Here is a 20,465-nt window from a genome sequence, read left to right as displayed (position 1 = left end):
TAAGCTTTTCAATGTTCACGTGTGGGTGGACGGGATGCAGTCATTACATTCACACTTATTTTGTAACTCTGGCTTTTCCCGTCCAACAAACACCACAATATATATATTTTTTATAGGCTTCTTAATTTTTCACCTTGCTCTAGTCTAGCCTAATCAATTTCGTAAAAACACGCCAGCCAGAGGAACTCCAGAATTGTCAAAAACATTATTAAGTCCTTGGATCTGCTTCCATCCAGCACTGGTCTGTCTTATTCTCTTCTGTAACCATGAAACTCATTATTTCCTGTGTTCTCCTGGCATTTTGGAGGGGATTGGTCAGTGGTAAGAAAAATAACATATTTATTTATTTTGTTTTGATATGTTTTGTTTGTTTTTTGTTATTCTATTTGTGATTCTATTTCGGATTCATGTGCCGATTGGGTACCTACATTCATTTAATAATGCAACTGGGATTGGTTTATTGATTCGATGTTGTTGAGTTGATGTGCCCTTTTTGTTGGTTGTACATTGTATTCCTGGGTCAGCTCAGTTTACACTGCATAAGTGACTGCAGTTTTTCTACACATACATATCATGTATGAATCTAATCGTGTATAAATCTGTCATTTTACTAATTACAGTCTGTCAAAAATGTGATTCTGTCAGTTAAGTGTTTTGATAGAGACACTTGTCTAGTCGTGTAAGCTTCACAGAAAATGGTGTGGTGGTCCAAAGGTCTTATTGTGCTCAGTCAGACCCATGCCCAAATGTTGTTCAGCAGAAAGCTCACAAACAGACAGCTGGATGCTCAGTACATGACGTACTGTTTGTTAATAGTTCAGTAGATAGGCCTACCAAAGGACGTATTACATGGGATCTTAAGTTAGAACTTCGAACCAAAACCCTTCTGAAAACACCCATTTTTCCAGTAATATAGTGGTTAGATATAATGATACACTACATGACCAAAAGTGCTCGTCGAACATCTCATTTCAAAATCATGGGCATTAATATGGAGTTGGTCCCCCCCTTTGCTGCTATAACAGCCTCCACTCTTCTGGGAAGGCTTTCCACTAGATGTTGGAACATTGCTGCAGGGACTTGCTTCCATTCAGCCACATGAGCATTAGTGAGGTCGGGCACTGATGTTGGGAGATTAGGCCTGGCTCGCAGTCGGCGTTCCAATTCATCCCAAAGGTGTTCGATGTGATTGAGGTCAGGGCTCTGTGCAGGCCAGTCAAGTTTTTCCTCACCGATCTCAACAAAGCATTTCTGTTTGGACCTCGCTTTGTGCACGGGAGCATTGTCATGCTGAACCAGGAAAGGGCCTTCCTCAAACTGTTGCCACTTTAGTTGGAAGCACAAAATCATCTAGAATGCCATTGTTAAGGGGGGAACTAAGGGGCCTAGCTTGAACCATTAAAAATAGCCCCAGACCGTTATTCCTCCTCCACCTGTCACACTCGTCTGAATGAATGGACCAAGGCGCAGCGTACTTAGAGTTCCACATGTTTAATTAATATGAAACTCACCAAAAAAACATTGCAGAAGAAAACGAAACGTGACGTTCTGGGCTGCTCACAGGCAGCTACACAAAAACAAGATCCCACAAACAACAGGTGGGAAAAGGCTGCCTAAATATGATCCCCAATCTGAGATAACATAAACAGCTGCCTCTGATTGGGAACCATACCAGGCCAACAAAGAAATAGAAAACATAGATTGCCCACCCTAGTCACACCCTGACCTTACCAAATAGAGAATTAAAAGGATCTCTAAGGTCAGGGTGTGACATCACCAAACTTTACAGTTGGCACTAAGCATTGGGGCAGGTAGCAGTTGATAAACCCAGATTCGTCCATCGCTGCCAGATGGTGAAGTGTGATTCATCACTCCAGAGAACGTGTTTCCACTGCTCCAGAGTCCAATGGCAGCGAGCTTTACACCATTCAAGCCAACATTTGATATTGCGTATGGTGATCTTAGGCTTCTGTGCGGCTGCTCGGTCATGGAAACCCATTTCATGAAGCTCCTGACGAACAGTTCTTGTGCTTACGTTGCTTCCAGAGCCAGTTTAGAACTTGATCGTGAGTGGTGCAACCAAGGACAGACGATTTTTACCCGATACGAGCTTCAGCACTCGGCGGTCCCGTTCTGTGAGCGTGTGTGGCCTACCACTTTGCGGCTGAGGCGTTGTTGCTCCTAGACATTTCCACTTCACAATAACAACACTTACAGTTGACCGGGGCAGCTCTAGCAGGGTAGAAATTTGACAAACTGACTTGTTGGAAAGGTGGCATCCTGTGTGCTCGATTTTATACACCTGTCAGCAACAGGTGTGGCTGAAATACCTGAATCCACTAATTTGAAGGGGTGTCCACATACTTTTATATAGTGTAAGCCCCCAGACCTTAGGACTGTGTGTTTGTATTTGGCCATAGGGTCCCGCAGTCCTCTGAATGACTTCCAGCGTTCTGAGGGAAGGGAGCTGGTTCCTACCTCCTGGAACTCTGCACGCGTGCTGATACTGCCAGGGCTGACGCTGGAGGACTGTGCCAGACGCTGTTCACACACACTGGATTGCAGGTACCCCGGAGGGTTGTATGACCTTAGTACAACATCTAGCAATCTTAGCGGATAAGGTGTTGGACTAACAGGTTTGAGTGCCAGTCAGACTACCCCCAAATTGATAAAAAAAACACAAATTAACTTGAAAACTCCTTTCATTAGAGCCTTCAACTACGAGACGCGCCGCTCCATCACCTGTAAACAGCTGCCATGGGTGGAGGATGGCAGCAACGCAGAGGTCAAGAGGAACGTCAACTGTGACCTGTATGAGAAGAAGGGTGAGCGTTGGGGTCAAAGTGAGGTCATGTTCTCTGTCATTTATGTTCTACGTGAATTGATGTCATTTTGTATAACGCTACGAAATGAGTCGTGTTGTGTCAGCAGCACACTGTGATTTTTGTTTGAAAAGGCAGATGTTTTTCTTCCATGTGCAGTGTACGTAAGGAAGTGCATTGTGGGTAAAGGAGAAGACTATCGAGGCAAGGTGTTCACAACGAAAAATGGCCATACTTGTCAACAGTGGTGGTCTAAGTTCCCACACGATCACAGGTAAGATCATCCCGTTGATTTATGGGAGTAGTAGTTTGAAAAACAGACAGGAAAACGCCACACACTGCTGCTCATGCTCCCAGGTGATATTTATTTACAACGTTTTGACCCATAGGTCTTCATCAGGCATTCATATCCCAAGTGGGGGTGGAAGGTCCTATATATAGGGGAAGTACTCAGTGACATCACTTCCTGAAACAGGAGGTAAAGAAAATGTATAACATAGTTTCACAATATTACCATTCAATGTATCAAAATATATGATCATACACAGGGAATGAGATCAATATTTACAGTAATATATATACACATACAGTATTCAATTAGCATACTTTTTTTTTTTATTAACACAATTTAGACTATAAAAACGCTTTCAAGTCAAACTCCTCATTAAGGCCAAGAGGATCTGTGGATCCAGACAGATTCCCTTTGAAGAAGTTTCCTCTCAATGTCCCCTCCCCTGTGTGACATATAGACCATTTCTATTCCTATGTATCTAAGAGAGCTAATAGGATGTCCAGCTTGTACAAAAAAAAACAGCAACCGGATTTCTTGTCTCACCCGTCTATGTATTGCTGCGGTGCTCACTGATCCGTGTCTTAAGGTTTCTATGGGTTTTCCCTATGAAAGACAGACCACAAGGACATTTCAACATGTAACTAACATTGGCGGACATGCAGGTAAAATGATGTTAAATCTTTGTCCTGTGTGGGGGTGGGTAAATGAGTTGCATTTATACGTGAAGCTGCATTGAGCACATTGGCCACATTTGCAATTACCCTCCGTAAGTTTCCCTTTTCTCTGGTGGGTAATCAGATTTAACTACAATGTCTCTCACGTTTGAGGGGTCTTTAAAAAACAATACGTGGGGGATGTTTAAAAATGGGTTTCAATTGTGGGTCAGTATCAATAATGTACCAGTGCTTCCTGATAATGATCTTGAATGCCTTCCCCAATGGTGAGTATCGGGTGAAGCATGATAGGACATGTTCTGCTTTTTCTTTAACTTCTGGTTGAAGGCTTTCCAACTGTGTTAGTCCTTCGAAATGATCATTGGCATGTTTTACCCAATTGTCTTCGTACCCCCTTTCCTTAAACCTTTGTGTGAGGTCCGTGGTCTGTTTCTAATAAGAGGCATCAGAGCTGCATATTCTTCTGATACGACTGAATTGACTTCTAGGGAGACTTTTAATGTGGACGTGGATGAAAGCTGTCACCTCTAAGGAGGGTATTCTTGTCCGCAGGTTTCCTAAAGAGATCTGTAGAGAGGGAGGTTTTGTCATTAATAACCATCACGTCAAGAAAACTGATTTGTGATAGGTCATAGTTAATGGTGAAGTGAAGGTGTTCATTCATCGAGTTTAGATAAGCAGGGATTTCTAAAAGTTCTTCTTGGGTGCCTGTATAGGTCACCAAAATGTCATCCAAATATCTCAGAATTGGGAGAATATTGGAGAGAAAAGGGTTAAGGTCTGAATTCAGCACCACCTGTTTTTCAAACATTCCTAGATATAGGTTTGGCATAATGAGGAGCCTTAGTGCTCCCCATCGCTGTCCCTTTGGTCTGGAGGAAAAAGGCTCATCTGAAGAGAAAATAGCTGGAGGTTAGCACCAGTTCAGCCAAGTCCACAATATAACTGGTGCCTGGTAGAGCATTAGTAGTAGTTTGGAAACCATGACCCAAAGCAAAATCTAATAAGATATGTCTCTGTCTCTCACACATATTCTGTTTCTATACCTTGTCATAGATGGACACCCACAGCCACTAATGGTTTGGAGCTGAACTACTGCAGGAACCCAGATAGGGACCGCATCGGGCCGTGGTGCTACACCAATGATCCAGAACGGCGCTATGAGAGCTGCAATATCCCCCACTGCAAAGATGGTACATCAATCAATCAAATGTGTTTATAAAGCCCTTTTCACATCATCCGATGTCACAAAGTGCTGTACAGATACCCAGCCTAAAACCCCAAACAGCAAGCAATGCAGATGTAGAAGCACGGTGGCTAGGGAAAACTCCATAGAAAGGCAGGGGCCTAGGAAGACACCTAGAGAGGAACCAGGGTCTGAGGGGTGGCCAGTACTCTTCTGACTGTGCCATGTGGAGATTATAACAGAACATGGCCAAGATGTTCAAACGTTCATAGATGACCAGCAGGGTCAAATAATAATAATCACAGTGCTTGTAGAGGGTTCAACAGGTCAGCACCTCAGGAGTAAATGTCAGTTGGCTTTTCATTGCCCAGCATTCAGAGTTCGAGACAGCAGGTGTGGTAGAGAGAGAGATTCTGCACATCCCATTCTGTTCAACATTCCAGTGGTTGAAGGATTGCAATTGCAAATGTTTCTAAAGATAATGTAATAACACTATGTGTAAATGATTGATTGTGGTGTATGTGTTGTCTTTGATCATAGAGAACATCACTGTCGAAAAGTGTTGCCACAGACTGTGTGTGTTTGGGTTTGTGCACAGAGGTGTGTATCACATGTAACGGGGAAGACTACAGGGGCCAGGTTGACCACACAGTGAGTGGCAGAGAGTGTCAACGTTGGGACCAGCAGTACCCACAACAACACATCTACCAGCCTGAGAAGTATGTCTGTCTACCCACCGCTGTAATCACTACCACTACCACTCCACTCTTTTACATACAGTTTGTTGTAGGCCTACATGCCTTTGTATCCTGTCAGCATTACTTCTCTCTAATCAATATGTTCTACTGTAACAGAGTAGAAAACAATCAATATTTCCAAGGTAATGAGAAGTTCCTAACATGGAATCCTGTACATGTGCCTTCCAGGTATCCAGATAAGAGCTTGGATGATAACTACTGCCGTAACCCAGACTCCTCCCCTGTTCCCTGGTGCTACACCACAGACCCTGATATGGAGAGAGAGAGTTGCCAGATCAGCAAGTGCCGTACGTCTGTCCCCTCATACACCCTCCCTGTCCATTCCATTCACACTTTTCCATTTTTATAACAATGTAATACAATCTATATCACCCCTCATATGTCACGTCTCCCCTTTCGCTCTAGCTGCGGTTCCAAAGAGACACCTCCGGTCCAGCTACACCACAAACTGTTTCCGTGGTCGCGGGGAGGATTACCGCGGTAAAGTGAACGAGACGACCGGCGGTATTGCCTGTCAGCGGTGGGACGCCCAGTACCCTCACGAGCACCCCTTCTACCCAAACACCTACGAATGCAAGTAAGCCAGAGGAACGGGCGAAAGAGGGATGGATGGATGAGAGGCGGGATTGATAGTTAAGAGGGATGAGCGGCGGAAGGATGGTTAGTGGGTGGTGTGATGAGGATGGTGGAGTAAGGAGTGAAATTAGGGGTCTTGAGATGAGGGTCTACGTGAATGGCTGATCTTGGGTCTAGTTATTTATGTTCCTAAACACATATGCAGTTTAGTCATAGCAGACGCTTATCCAGAGTCAGTAGCATACATCCAACATTTACCCATGAATGATTGTCCCTGTGTTATTTTGACCTACAGTATTAGCTGTTTTATCCATAAATCCCTGTGTTATTTTGACCTACAGTATTAGCTGTTTTATCCATAAATCCCTGTGTTATTTTGACCTACAGTATTAGCTGTTTTATCCATAAATCCCTGTGTTATTTTGATCTATAGTATTAGCTGTTTTATCCATATATCCCTGTGTTATTGTGTGCTATACATATTGGTTATACTAATTGCTGTACCATTGCTCCCAGGGGCTTGGAGGAGAACTACTGTCGTAACCCAGATGGATCCGAGGCTCCCTGGTGCTTCACGTCTGTGCCTGAGATGAGGACGGCTCTCTGCTTGCATATCAAACGCTGTGCAGACGACATCGAAGCTGAGGGTACACTGCTCTCTGCTGTTTCAATGGCAACAATGCACTCGCAATGCAATCTGGGGTCCTCAAACACAAGCCTACTTGATAACTCACAGAAGGGTTTTCTTTTCCCCACACCCCAGATTGCTACCATGAAAATGGTAAAAACTACAGGGGTGTGGTCCGAAAGACGCGGAAGGGCGTCACCTGCCAGAAGTGGAGTGTCAACATGCCTCACAAAACAAAGTATCAAAAATAACCAGTAGATTCTAAAATTAAATGTATCATGAATTTGGCAGGTATGTTTGGTGTTGTCAAAGATTTAATACATATGTATGTATATATATATACAGTACCAGTCAAAAGTTTGGACACACCTACTCATTCAAGGATTTTTCTTTTTTTTTTTACTATTTTCTACATTGTAGAATAATAGTGAAGACATCAATACTATGAAATAACACATGGAATAATGTAGTAACCAAAAGAGTGTTAAACAAATCATCAATATATTTTATATTTGAGATTCTTCAAAGTAGCCACCCTTTGCCTTGGTGACAGCTTTGCACACTCTTGGCATTCTCTCAACCAGCTTCACCTGGAATTATTTTCCAACAGTCTTGAAGGAGTTCCCACATATGCTGAGCACTTGTTGGCTGCTTTTCCTTCTCTCTGCTGTCCAACTCATCCCAAACCATCTAATTTGGGTTGAGGTCGGATGATTGTGGAGATCAGGTCATCTGATGCAGCAATCCATCACTCTCCTTCTTTGTCAAATAGCCCTTACATAACCTGGAGGTGTGTTGGGTCATTGTCCTATTAAAAAACAAATGATAGTCCCACTAAGCCCAAACCAGATGGGATGGCATATCGCTGCAGAATGCTGTGGTAGCCATGCTTGTTAAGTGTGCCTTGAATTCTAAATAAATCACAGACAGTGTCACCAGCAAAGCACCCTCACTGTCACACCCTGATCTGTTTCACCTGTCTTTGTGCTTGTCTCCACCCCGCTCCAGGTGTCACCAATCTTCCCCATTATCCCCAGTGTATTTATACCTGTGTTCTCTGTTTGTCTGTTTCCAGTTCGATTTGTTTTGTGAAACCTACCAGCGTTTTTCCCCTTGTTCCTGTCTGTTCTAGTTCCTGTTTTCTAGTTTTTCCCGGTTTTGACCTTTCTGCCTGCCCTGACCCTGCCTGCCGTTCTGTACCTTGCCACACCACACTGGATTATTGACCCCTGCCTGCTCTGACCCTGAGACTGCCTGCCGTTCTGGACTTTTTGCACCCTCTCTGGATTATTGACCTCTGCCTGCCCCTGTCGTTTTGCCTGCCCCTGTACTAGTATCTGCATCTGGGTCTTACCTAAAACGTGATACCCACACCATCATACCTCCTCCTCCATGCGGCACGGTGGGAACTACACCTGCCGAGATCATCCGTTCACCTACACTGCGTCTCACAAAGACACGGAGGTTGGAACCAAAAATCTCATATCTGGCCTCCAGACTAAAGGACAGATTTCCACCGGTCTAATGTCCATTGCTCGTGTTTCTTGGCCCAAACAAGTCTCTTCTTCTTATTGGTGTCCGTTAGTAATGGTTTCTTTTCAGCAATTTGACCATGAAGGCCTGATTCAAACAGTTGATGTTGAGATGTGTCTGTTACTTGAACTCTGTGAATCATTTATTTGGGCTGCAATTTCTGAGGCTAGTAACTATAATGAACTTATACTCTGCAGCAGAGGTAACTCTGGGTCTTCCTTTCGTGTTGTGGTCCTCATGAGAGCCAGTCTCATCATAGCGCTTGATCATTTTTGCGACTGCACTTGAAGAAACTTTCAAAGTTCTTGAAATTTCCTGGATTGACTGACCTTCATGTCTTAAAGAAATGATGGACTGTCGTTTCTCTTTGCTTATTTGAGCTGTTCTTGCCATAATATGGACTTAGTCTTTTACCAAATAGGGCTATCTTCTGTATAACACCTCTACCTTGTCACAACACAACTGATTGGCTCAAACGCATTAAGGAAAGAAGTTCCACAAATTATCTTTTAACAAGGCACACCTGTTAATTGAAATGCATTCCAGGTGTCTACCTCATGAAGCTGGTTGAGAGAATGCCAAGAGTGTGCAAAGCTGTCATCAAGGCAAAGGGTGGCTACTTTGAATAATCTAAAATTGATTTTGATTTGTTTAACACTTTTCTGGTTACTACATAATTCCATATTTGTTATTTCATAGTTTTGATGTCTTCACTATTATTCTACAATGTAGAAAATAGTCAAAATAAAGAAAAACCCTTGAAAGAGTAGGTGTCCAAACTTTTGACTGGTACTGTGTGTATATATATATATCTTTCAATGTATGGGATAGTAGCATGTAGGTGTAGAAGTGTCTGCTGTGGCATGGGTAGGTAGGTTTAGTGCTTTTACTGTACTGTGGTTTTCCAGGATAAACCCAGGGACCCACCCTGAGGGCAACCTGACAGAGAACTACTGCCGGAACCCAGATGGGGACCAGCACGGACCCTGGTGCTACACCACTGACCCCAAAACAGAGTTTGACTACTGCGCCATCAAGCAGTGCGGTAAAGATTCCCATCCCCCCATACCTCTGTCCCCTCAGGCATTACATTCCTTTCTCCATATCTTTCTCTTGTTACTCCATCACTCATTGGCCGTATCCGAATACCCATACTTTCGTTCTACACAGTAGGCATTTTAGGTATGCGAAAATAGAACGTTTTATAGTATGATAATAAGCTGATAATCAGACACGCTGAACCCAAATGAGCGAATGGCGGGAATCAACGCACTTGCGCATTAGCTGCCGCGTTATCAGGATGGGTGGGCCTAGTATGTTGATATTTGTTGCTTACTGCATTCATTTTTACTAAACAGTACGTTGTAAATCGTATGTAGTATGATTAGTACACATTATGTCGTTTTAGTAAGTAGTAGGCAAGACAGATGTCGGACACCGCCAGTATATCTTATACTCTGTACTCTATCCTTCTAGGCCTAATGTTAATTTACTGACACTATAAAGATCTTTTCATACATTTTGCTCGAAGCACTAATCCCTCCTTGGCTGTTATTTCAAAATGATTAAAAAATGATTCTGCTTATTGTTGTTTGAACAGCTGGGGAGAAAGTGTCCATCATTGAGCCAGCCGGTGAGTTCCTAATGGAATATGCAACTATAATGAATAATAAGTGCTTCTTGGAAGTGGACCTGTGTACACAACTTTACTCACGAACTGAAGTCTGTGTGTGTGTGTGTGTGTGTGTGTGTGTGTGTGTGTGTGTGTGTGTGTGTGTGTGTGTGCACACAGAGAAAGTGGAGTTTAATGAGTGTGGGAAGAGAGATGATCGTTTCGTCAAGAGCATACTCCGTATTATTGGTGGGCGTCCTGGAAACTCTCCCTGGACAGTCAGCCTCAGAGACAGGTCAGTCTGAGAGGGGCAGTGTTAGCTCAGTGAGATTTACTCAGCAATAGAGACTCCAGCCTCAGTCTTCATAACCTCTCTGTCTCCCCTGTTAGAGACCAGTGTTCATGGCTTCCCTCTCTCAATTCAATTTCAATGTCAATGTAAGGGCTTTGTTGGCATGGGAAACATATGTTAACATTGCCAAAGCAAGTGAAGTAAAAAATAAACAAAAGTGAAATACACAATCAAAATGAACAGTAAACGGTACACTCAAAAAAGTTCCAAAAGAATAAAGACATTTCAAATGTCATATTATGTGCAAAAGGTTAAAGTACAAAAGGGAAGCTAAATAAACATAAATATGGGTTGTATTTCTGGTGTTTGTTCTTCAACAGGTCCCAAATCGTGCTGCTGTGATGACACACTGTGGTATTTCAGCCAATAGATATGAGAGTTTATCAAAATTGGGTTTGTCCTCTCTCTCTTTCTCTGTGTGTGTTAGAGCCAAGTCTTCATTACCCCACTCTCTCCTATATCTCTCTCTCAATTCAATTCAATAAATACTATATTGGCATGAATGGGAGAGCTGGTTTCAAGCGCAGAGCGCACCAGGTGTTTATTGAAAGGAACCTTAGGAGGAGGCAGGTAGCTGGGTCCAGGGGCAGGCAGAAGGTCATACACAGTAGGTCCACAAATGGCAACAGTAAAGGCAGGGAATAGGCAAAAGGCGTTGTGAGTGAGGCAGGCAAAAACTATCATACGCGGGAGGTGAAAATGACGGGGGAAAAAAACAGAGCGGCGAAAAAGTGTCTCAAAAACAAATGATACCTCACAGTGATGGGGTGCAAGGAACTGAACTAAATAGTGTGGGAGGATGACATGCAGGTGTGTGAACAGGTGATTAGAATTGGGATTGGGATCTGGAGAGTGAGCTGGGAAGTGAGCTGTGTTCAGGGGATCTAAGTGTTTGGGAGTGTGAGTTGGACGCAGACATTACATTGTCAAAGCAATGTATATGAAGTATTACATACATGAACAATATGTTTGACCAACAATAATAACATACAGTATACTGCATATACACAAAAACAATAATAATTAGACTTTTTTTTTTAACTATTCTGAAATGAAATCTAGAAAGGCTCATGTGTATGATATCTCTTAAATGATGACAAGGCAGCACATAATCTGCAGCAAAATCTACAGTCTCAATGTTTTCTCCCAACATAATGCATATTTTCTCCTCATTCTCTACTTCACCCGACCCGCAGGGCTTACCTAGTCGTTCCTCTCTGGCCTTCCATGTTTTTCTATGGCATTCTGTCTCTATTGTCAGGCCATGGTTCATTGAGTCTGTTAATGTCTTCATGGTTTGAATTCTTTGATTTTGATAAGGTGTTGTGCTAATTTGATATCTCTATTTAGAATTTGGTAACATTGAAGCTTGTGATTCAATTGAATTTCGTTTTGCCAATATTCTATATATTTTGGTTAGAGATTTCTACTTATTAGAATTGTGTTTTTTGTGGTCAAATGGTTGAATTTAGCTGGTGCTTTTGGGCCAGTTGCTCTGAGGGTCACTCTTTGTGTTGCAGTCGTTGCATAAGAAAGGCTTGTGATGATAATATTCTGGATCACAGTGTGTTAGGTGAGTCCAGAATGTGGTGTCTCTTTTCTCAGTTATGAGTGCTAGGGGAAATCTCTCAAGTTCTGTCCTACAGGCTAGGTTTGGGGCATTTCTGTGCACACCTAGAATATTTGAACAAAATTCCAGGTAAAACCTTTCGGTGGGGCTTTTATCCCATGATGTTCAATAATTTAAGGCAAGTGGGTTAAATTTATACAGGGTCTTTCTGATTGCAAAATATGCTCTGCATGCTTTATCTGTTAAGGACTTTATGGCCATGTCAAAGCATCAAGGTAAATATAGTCGGTGGTGTGTTTCAGGATTGGTGGTGTGTTTCTAGGGTGAAATGGTACCTATTTTCCTATTTTCTGGCCTTTTCCTGAAAGATCATTACTTAGTTTTGTTCCATACTAATGGATAGTGTCCGGTCCTTACAATACTATTCTAGCAAGGACGGGCTTTGTTGTACCCCCTGTTCTCTTGGTGACAAGATTAGTAAGTCATTGGCATATAAAATACACTTTATTTATTTGTCTTCTAGGGTGAGTCCCAGAGATCTTGATTGTTCTGTAGCCAGTTCATTTATATAAATACTGAATAAGGTTGGACTAATATTGTCACGGCTGTTGAAAGGAGAGGACCAAGGTGCAGCGTGGGTAGCGTAGATTTTCTTTTATTAATCAAAATGACACCGAACAAAAACAATAAACACTTAAAAAACAAACCGTGAAGCTCAAAGGCTACGTGCCCTAAACAAAGTCAACTTCCCACAAAGACAGGTGGAAAAAAGGGCTACCTAAGTATGGGTCCCAATCAGAGACAATGATAGACAGCTGCCTCTGATTGAAAACCACACCCGGCCAAACACAAAGAAATACACAACATAGAACATAGAACATAGAATACCCACCCCAACTCACGCCCACACCAAACCAAAATAGAGACATAAAAAGGATCTCTAAGGTCAGGGCGTGACAAATATTGCAACCTTGTCTTACTACTCTGTCCTGACTAAAGAATTGTGTTCTTTTGTTGTCAACTTTTATTTTCCTTATAGATCACATTTATTTTATTTATTTAACCGATATTTAACTAGGCAAGTCAGTTAAGAACAAATTCTTATTTACAATGATGGCCTACCCCGGCCAAACCCGGGCGATGCTGGGCCAATTGTGCGCCGCCCTACGGGACTCCCAATCACGGCCGGTTGTGATACAGCCTGGAATCGAACCAGGGTCTGTAGTGATGCCTCTAGCACTGAGATGCAGTGCCTTAATAATAATAGTATCATAGACCTTGCCTACTACACCGCTTTGAAGGGGTTTTGAGAACAGTGCTTCATCCCATAAGGAATCAAAGGCTTTTTGAAAGTCGATAAAACAAGGCAAATATGTTTCCTTTGTGAGTCTGGTGGACATGTTTTTTTAACCAAGGTACGGAGGATATATATGTGATCTGTTGTTCAGTGTTTAGGAATCCAATTGAACTTTTACTTAAAATGTTGTGCCCACTTAAGAAGGCCTACATTTTCGCATTCATTATGCTATTGAAAACCTTTCCTAATTTACTAATAACAGCGGTCGCTACATTGAGTGTACAAAACATTAAGAACACCTACTCTTTCCATGACATAGACTGACCAGGTGAATCCAGGTGAAAGCTATGATCCCTTATTAAATCCACTTCAATCAGTGTAGATGAAAGGGAGGAGCCAGGTTGAATGATTTTTAAGCCTTGAGACAATTGGCACATGGATTGTGTATAGTATGTGTGCCATTCAGAGGGTGAATGGCCAAGACAAAATATTTAAGTGGCTTTGAACGGGGTATGGTAGTAGGTGCCAGGCGGACTGGTTTGTGTCAAGAACTACAACACTGCTGTTTTTCACGCTTAACAGTTTTCTGTGTGTATCAAGAATGGTCCACCACCCAATGGACATCCAGCCAACTTGACACAACTGTGGGAAGCATTGAAGTCAACGTAGGCCAGTATCCCTGTGGAACGCTTTTGACACCTTGTAGAGTCCATACCTTGACGAATTGAGGCTGTTCTGAGGGCAAGGGGGGGGGGGGGGGGGATTCGAATCTCTGCTCGAATGCTGTCTGGCTCTGAGGCTTTACCGCTCTTGAGGGCCTTTATTTGATCAATTAGTTAAAACAATGTAATAGGATTGTCCAGCTAGTTTCGTTGGGTGTTTACTGTTAATTATAATTATTTTAATTGTTCTATTACTGATGTTTGGGTGGAGTTAAGTTCATTTTTTATTTGGAATTTATAGAGGTATTTCAAAATGTTTCCAGATAATCCAATCTTTGATTGGGAGGTCTTTCTTTTTAAGAGTGGTATCTAATTTCCTCCATAATTCCCTAAATGAATTGGTCATATAGAGGGATTTTCTTATTTTGGCTTAGGGCCTATTGGTATATGAGACGTGTCTCCTGGTGTTTTTGGTTTGACAAAAGTCTTAGTTCTTTTCTTGCAGTTGAACATTCTTTGTCAAACCATACCATTTGATGTTCTATTTTTCACCTTTTTAAGATGTAGTATTTTTTTGCCAGATCAATGAATACATCCATCAATTTGTCAGTGGCTTAACGCCATCTTTGTCTTATTTAAATGTAGTAAAAATAAAAATGTAAATCAAGTTTTTAATATCCATGTTATCTAATGCTGCCTTATATTCAACATGGCTAGCTTTTTTCCACCTGTATGTGGGCGGGAGGGGGTAGAGTTCTGGTTTTAAATCTAGGGGTGGTTCATCTGATTTTTTTTCGGATAAATTCTAATTTGGCAGTGGTCTGACAAGGGGAGTTGTGGCATGACCATAAAGGCATGGATTATTTTTCTTGCTCTATATCTGTTATGACATAGTCGACTGCACTGTTTCCTAGTTCAGATCAATAAGTAAATCTACTTGATTCCCATTTTTGTTGACAATACTGTCATAGCTCTCTCTCTCTCTGTAGTCAGTTGTGATTCATACACAGAAATACATGGGTGTTTCCCTCTAAATAGATGCAGTTTGGTTATTTACCAGTTCTAGCATGTAAATCCCCCATTAACAGAACTTTACCTAGTGACTCAAAATGAATTATATCAGAATAGAGACTCTGAAAACAATATTTGTTATAATATTGAAAGTCAAACGGAGGCATATATATTGCACACATGTAAAGGTCACTATCTGAGTTAACAATAAAAAATATATTTTTAGCCAACTGTATGTTTTTCCTTTCCTCTCTTTAAACCAGATTATAATCCCTCTTGAGTCTCTGCCACATTTTACATGTGGATGTTTCACTGACGGTAGGCCTGCAGTAAACGCCCTGTCATTTTTGGGAGAGGATGTTTCTCTTCGACTCCATGTCTCGAGAAGTAGAATAATGTCTGAACTATGTACAATGTCTACGATGTCTGTGTCTGTACTTTTCACAACCAAATGTTTAATAAGAGCACGAACCCTGCATGTTATATATTCACTGCATTTGGAAAGTATTTTAAAAATATATTTTCAACTTTTTTATTTAACCTTTATTTAACTAGGCAAGTCAGTTAAGAACAAATTCTTATTTAGAATGACGGCGTACCCCGGCCAAACCCGGATGACGCTGGGCCAATTGTGCGCCGCCTATGGGACTCCCAATCACAGCCGGATGTGATACAGCCTGGAATCGAACCAGGGACTGTAGTGACGTCTCTTGCACTGAGATGCAGTGCCACTCGGGAGCCCAAAGTTGGTATTCAAACTCCTTCCCTTTTTCCACATTTTGTTACATTACAGCCTTATTATAAAATGGATGAAAAAAAAAAAAATCCTCCTAAATCTACACACAATACCCCATAATGCATAAAGCAAAAACAAGTTTTTAGAAATGTTTGCAAATTTATTAACAATAAAATCAGAAATACCTTATTTACATAAGTATTCAGACCCTTTGTTATGAAATTGAGCTCTGGCGCATCCTGTTTCCATTGATCATCCTTGAGATGTTTCTACAACTTGATTGGAGTCCACCTGTGGTAAATTCAATTGATTGGACATGATTTGGATAGGAACACACCTGTCTATATATATAAAAAAAACAAGCCATGAGGTCGAAGGAATTGTCCGTAGAGCTCCGAGACAGGATTGTGTCGAGGCACAGATCTGGGGAAGGGTACCAAAACATGTCTGAAGCATTGAAGGTCCCAAGAACACTGTGGAACCACCAAGACTCTTCCTAGAGCTGGCTGCCTGGCCAAACTGAGCAATCGAGGGAGAATGGCCTTGGTCAGGGAGGTGACCAAGAACCCAATGGTCACTCTGACAGAGCTCCAGAGTTCCTCTGTGGAGATGGGAGAAACTTCCATTAGGACAACCATCTCTGCAGCACTCCACGAATCAGGCCTTTATGAGAGAGTGGCCAGATGGAAGCCACACCTCAGTAAAAGGCACACGATAACCTGCTTTGAGTTTGCCAAAAGGCACTTAAAGGACTCTCTGACCGTGAGAAACACGATTCTCTCATCTGATGAAACCAAGATTGAACTCTTTGGCCTGAATTAGGGCTGTGGCGGTCACAAAATTTTGTCAGCTGGTGATTGTCAAGCAAATAACAGTCGGTCTCACGGTAATTGACCGTCAACATAAACATATTTAGCATCTCCTGGCTTCCACGCATAGCCTACAAGCCACTGATGCAGACCTTAGGAACATATACATTTTTAAAAAATCGAATAAATCCATGTAATATCGCCTACACCTTCACAATAAATCCATTATTTATTTTAGACAGGTCTAAAGAAGCATGATATGAAGAAAATGTAGTCTATTGCAGAAGAACAGAATAACATACTCTGAGTTGTCCTTATGTTAGGCCCTGATCTGGCTATGCCAAATGGCTGTGGGCTACACTAGTTCATTTAGCAGACAAGATTTGCTTGGAATTCCATGGCATCATTTTATAGTAAAAAGAATACAATTGAACAAAGCTGAATAAAATAGAAAGGATATTTTCTCCAAATTATTTGAGGGAGTGGCACATACTGTGTTGAGCGGTTAACAAAGCAATAGGTATTCCTATATGCTTAATTTACAGTTATTAATGTAACTTTAGTTGTTCTACAAACTTTGGGCTATATGTTTGGACTTTAATACATTGTAAGGCTGCATTGTGCTACTCTAATGGGGATTTGAAAAATGTTGCATGAAAGGCATGAGCTCTGCTTTGTTTTTTGTGCAGGCTGATCACACTACATCAGTCACTCATTCACAATTTGACAAGCACTTGATAATGCCTAAAATTTCACGCCTGCCGTAATGCACCCTAATAGAATCCATTCTACTTGCATTGATGTCAGAGTGATTAGAGGAACAATAGAATGCTGAGTACCAGAGAGTTAGCAAGTTTGGTAGGCTACTAATGACCATCAGCAGCATCAGAGCTTGTAGAAGCCTAATTACCGTGTCTAAACGGTCACGTGGAATTTGACTGCCTTCATGACTCTTGACCGCCGGCGGTAATACGGTCACCGCAACAGCCCTAGCCTGAATGTCAAGCGTCACGTCTGGAGGAAACCTGGCACCCTCCCTACGGTGAAGCATGGTGGTGGCAGCATCATGCTGTGGGGATGTTTTTCAGCGACAGTGACTGGGAGACTAGTCAAAACATTAAAAAATATATATTTCTCGCTTATTATCTAGGCTACATAGCCGATGCCGATGCCTTTTTACTTCAACAGCATCCCAGAAAACAAAAATCATCAGTTCATTTTCTTCTTCTTCAATTAAAAAGAAAAGTAGTACAAGTAGCAAAATGTAAAATAGTTCTCAGCTATTTGATAGCCTTTTCTTTTTTAGCTATTAGCTCTTAGCTATAGCTAGCTTGAAAAAAAACAATTGATTGATTGCTCTTACTCCCTCCCTGTTATTCTCCAGTATTTATAACCTCCCTCTCTTTCCCTGTTAGAGCCCAGTCCTCATAATCTCTCTCTCTCTTTCTCTTTCTCTCTCTTTCTTTCTCTTTCTCTTTCTCTTTCTCTTTCTCTCCTCTCATCTCATCTCATCTCACCTCATCTGCTCTGCTTTCTCTGTTATTCTCCGGTCTTTATAACCTCTCTCTATCTCTCCCCCTGTTAGAGCCAAGTCTTCATGACCCCTCAATCTCCCTGTTAGGGCCCAGTCTTCATAACATCTCTCTTTCTCTCCCTCCCTCCCTCCTTCCCTCCCTGTTAGACCCTAGTCTTCATAACCCTTATCTCCTTGTGTGCAGGAAAGGAAACCATTTCTGTGGAGGCTCCCTGGTTAGCTCCAAATGGGTGATCAGCACTAAGCAGTGTTTCTCCTCTTGGTATGCTTTCTGTTGTATTATTTCTCATGACTTAATTATCAAGTATTGATATCATGTTGTTGTTTTTTTAAACACAGTAAAAGGAAAAACTGTCAAACCCAAAAGACCCAGATCTAGACTCGAAAACCAAAAATAATAATTGTAAATCCCTTGAATAGGTTGGAGATTGTTGGTCAGTATGTGTTCTCTATGTGCAGTTATGTGGACCTTCCAGGGTACTCCGCCATGATGGGGACATTGTTCCGCAACCCCAGTGAAGGAGAGCCCGACCGACAGACTATCCCTCTCACCAAGATCGTCTGTGGACCCTCAGAGTCCCAGCTGGTCATGCTACAACTGGAATAGTGCGTACACACACGGACACACGCACACAGGGACGCACACACATGCACAAACCACGTATTTCCCTGCGCATCTTTTATTATACTTCTTGTTTTTTTACAGTTCACCAGTAACCTAACAATAGTATCCTACAACTAGTCCACGCCGTATGATTTAACAGCAACCCCATTCTGCTCAGGCTGATGCTCTTCCTCATCCTCTTCCTCAGCTCAGCCCAGTTTAACGAGCGTGTGTCTCAGATCTGCCTGCCTCCTGAACGCTACATAGTTCAAAACGGAACCTACTGCGAGATCGCAGGCTGGGGGGAAACTAAAGGTAAAGGAGAGCTATGCTCATAATTGTAACACCACAATATAATTTAGTCACATTCCTCCATATTCATCTTCATCCTTCCTTTTACAGATGTAGGGTCTTCATTGGATCACCCTGTATGAGGAGAACCTTCCTGCAATGCAGGAGATCTAAAACGTGTAGGGAATTGTGAGGTTTAAAAAGGCTTTTGAAGTTTGTAATTTCAAAATTTCAGACTTGATTTTCACTTACGAAAAATCTGTCAGCCCATTCAAAAATGTCCATGAATTATAATCCACATAATAATTCAGATTTCCTGTTGCTGCATGATTATTTTCCTGCTGTAGCAAACTGGCTCAAAATTAAGATCCAACATCTGTATTACCCTCATCTGCATATTTTTTCCTGTTGTACTCTTTATACCTTTCCTTCATAATGTCCTTTATATATCACCATTGTATGGCTGCATTACGACCAGGGCCCTGAGTTGTCCCAGGTCAGATGATGTGGTCAGGAAAACCTAGGACCCTAATGTATGACATAATGTGTCTTTAGGTATCTTTTGCTGCCCTTGAAGTAGTATCTGTTTTACTAATGTGTCATGTAAATGAGACAGCTTTTCAGATCCTGGACCAACAGATGGTGTTGTTATTTCCAGTATTAATCCGCATATGCCCACCTCTCTCTCATTATCTCATTCCCTCCACCCCCCCACCCCCCCTTCCTCTTTTACTGTTTCTTTCACTTTCTCAGGCACTTCTACAGATGACTCCGTGCTCAATGTGGCTCAAATACCAGTTATAAGCAACAAGGACTGTAACAAATACTTTCGGGGTCGTGTTCGGGAGAACGAGATGTGCACCAACTCCTTCCAGGGTGGGGTGGGTGCCTGTGAGGTAGGTTTGGGTCGGGAGGATTTGTCTATGTGGAGTGGGGTTTATTTCTATGAGAGAGAATGGTGTGTTAGCATGAAACTATTTGATCTTTTAGGGAATTCATTCTGTGACGTACAGCCCAACGCAAACATATACGTTAAGTTACGATATGTCCTGTCACTGTGTGAGAATGATCTGACAGTGATATGTTATTTCCACTCGACCCCCAGAGAGACTACGGGGGTCCTCTGGCCTGTCAGAACAGTGACTGCTGGGTGCTGGAGGGAGTGATCATCCCCATGAGGCGCTGTGGACACCCAGGCCAGCCCAGCATCTTCATCCGCGTCTCTGTCTATGTGGACTGGATTAAGAAGGTCATGGAGATGGCTTAGTAATAGATACAGTATGTCACCAACCAGTGACTGGCCCTATGTTCTAATGGACAACTTTCACCCCTCTCCCCATAGCTCACAATCCACAACTGCCTAATTGTTATCCGTGACCATCTACATAGAATTTTTGTAATATCTGTCATTATGTCCATAATACTCTGTTGTTGTGTATTATTCTACATTCTTATGACAAAAATATAAGATGTAAATAACCCTGTTTTCCCTTGTCTGTAGTCCATGTGTAATCAAAC

The 20,465-nt window shown here is 42.0% G+C and overlaps 1 protein-coding gene across 1 annotated transcript; it reads left to right on the top strand.

Moving 5' to 3' along the window:
• The first annotated feature begins 10 nt into the window (after window positions 1-10).
• On the top strand, window positions 11-20,431 carry LOC129814953 (hepatocyte growth factor-like protein). Its single transcript, XM_055868132.1, has 18 exons — window positions 11-321; window positions 2,421-2,565; window positions 2,710-2,825; window positions 2,982-3,096; window positions 4,845-4,981; window positions 5,573-5,693; window positions 5,901-6,019; window positions 6,138-6,309; window positions 6,825-6,955; window positions 7,072-7,174; window positions 9,378-9,514; window positions 10,070-10,102; window positions 10,262-10,376; window positions 18,237-18,314; window positions 18,512-18,658; window positions 18,865-18,971; window positions 19,701-19,843; window positions 20,053-20,431. Exons 1-18 carry the CDS (start codon window positions 267-269, stop codon window positions 20,212-20,214), a joined length of 2,136 nt encoding a protein of 711 aa, XP_055724107.1. The 5' UTR covers window positions 11-266; the 3' UTR covers window positions 20,215-20,431.
• Window positions 20,432-20,465: the final 34 nt, after the last annotated feature.

The sequence above is a fragment of the Salvelinus fontinalis genome, chromosome 18 (genome assembly GCF_029448725.1).
Source record: "Salvelinus fontinalis isolate EN_2023a chromosome 18, ASM2944872v1, whole genome shotgun sequence".
NCBI lineage: Eukaryota > Metazoa > Chordata > Actinopteri > Salmoniformes > Salmonidae > Salvelinus > Salvelinus fontinalis.
This window is presented reverse-complemented; position numbering and strand designations above follow the sequence as displayed.

What these genes read in the sequence shown, in the direction of transcription:
- LOC129814953 (XM_055868132.1), top strand. Translation starts at nt 267, where the DNA reads ATGAAACTCATTATTTCCTGTGTTCTCCTGGCATTTTGGAGGGGATTG. An exon ending in TTGGAGGGGATTGGTCAGTG is followed by an intron (nt 322 to 2,420) that starts GTAAGAAAAATA and finishes ATTTGGCCATAG; the next exon opens with GGTCCCGCAGTCCTCTGAAT. An exon ending in GTGGGGTGGGTGCCTGTGAG is followed by an intron (nt 19,844 to 20,052) that starts GTAGGTTTGGGT and finishes CTCGACCCCCAG; the next exon opens with AGAGACTACGGGGGTCCTCT.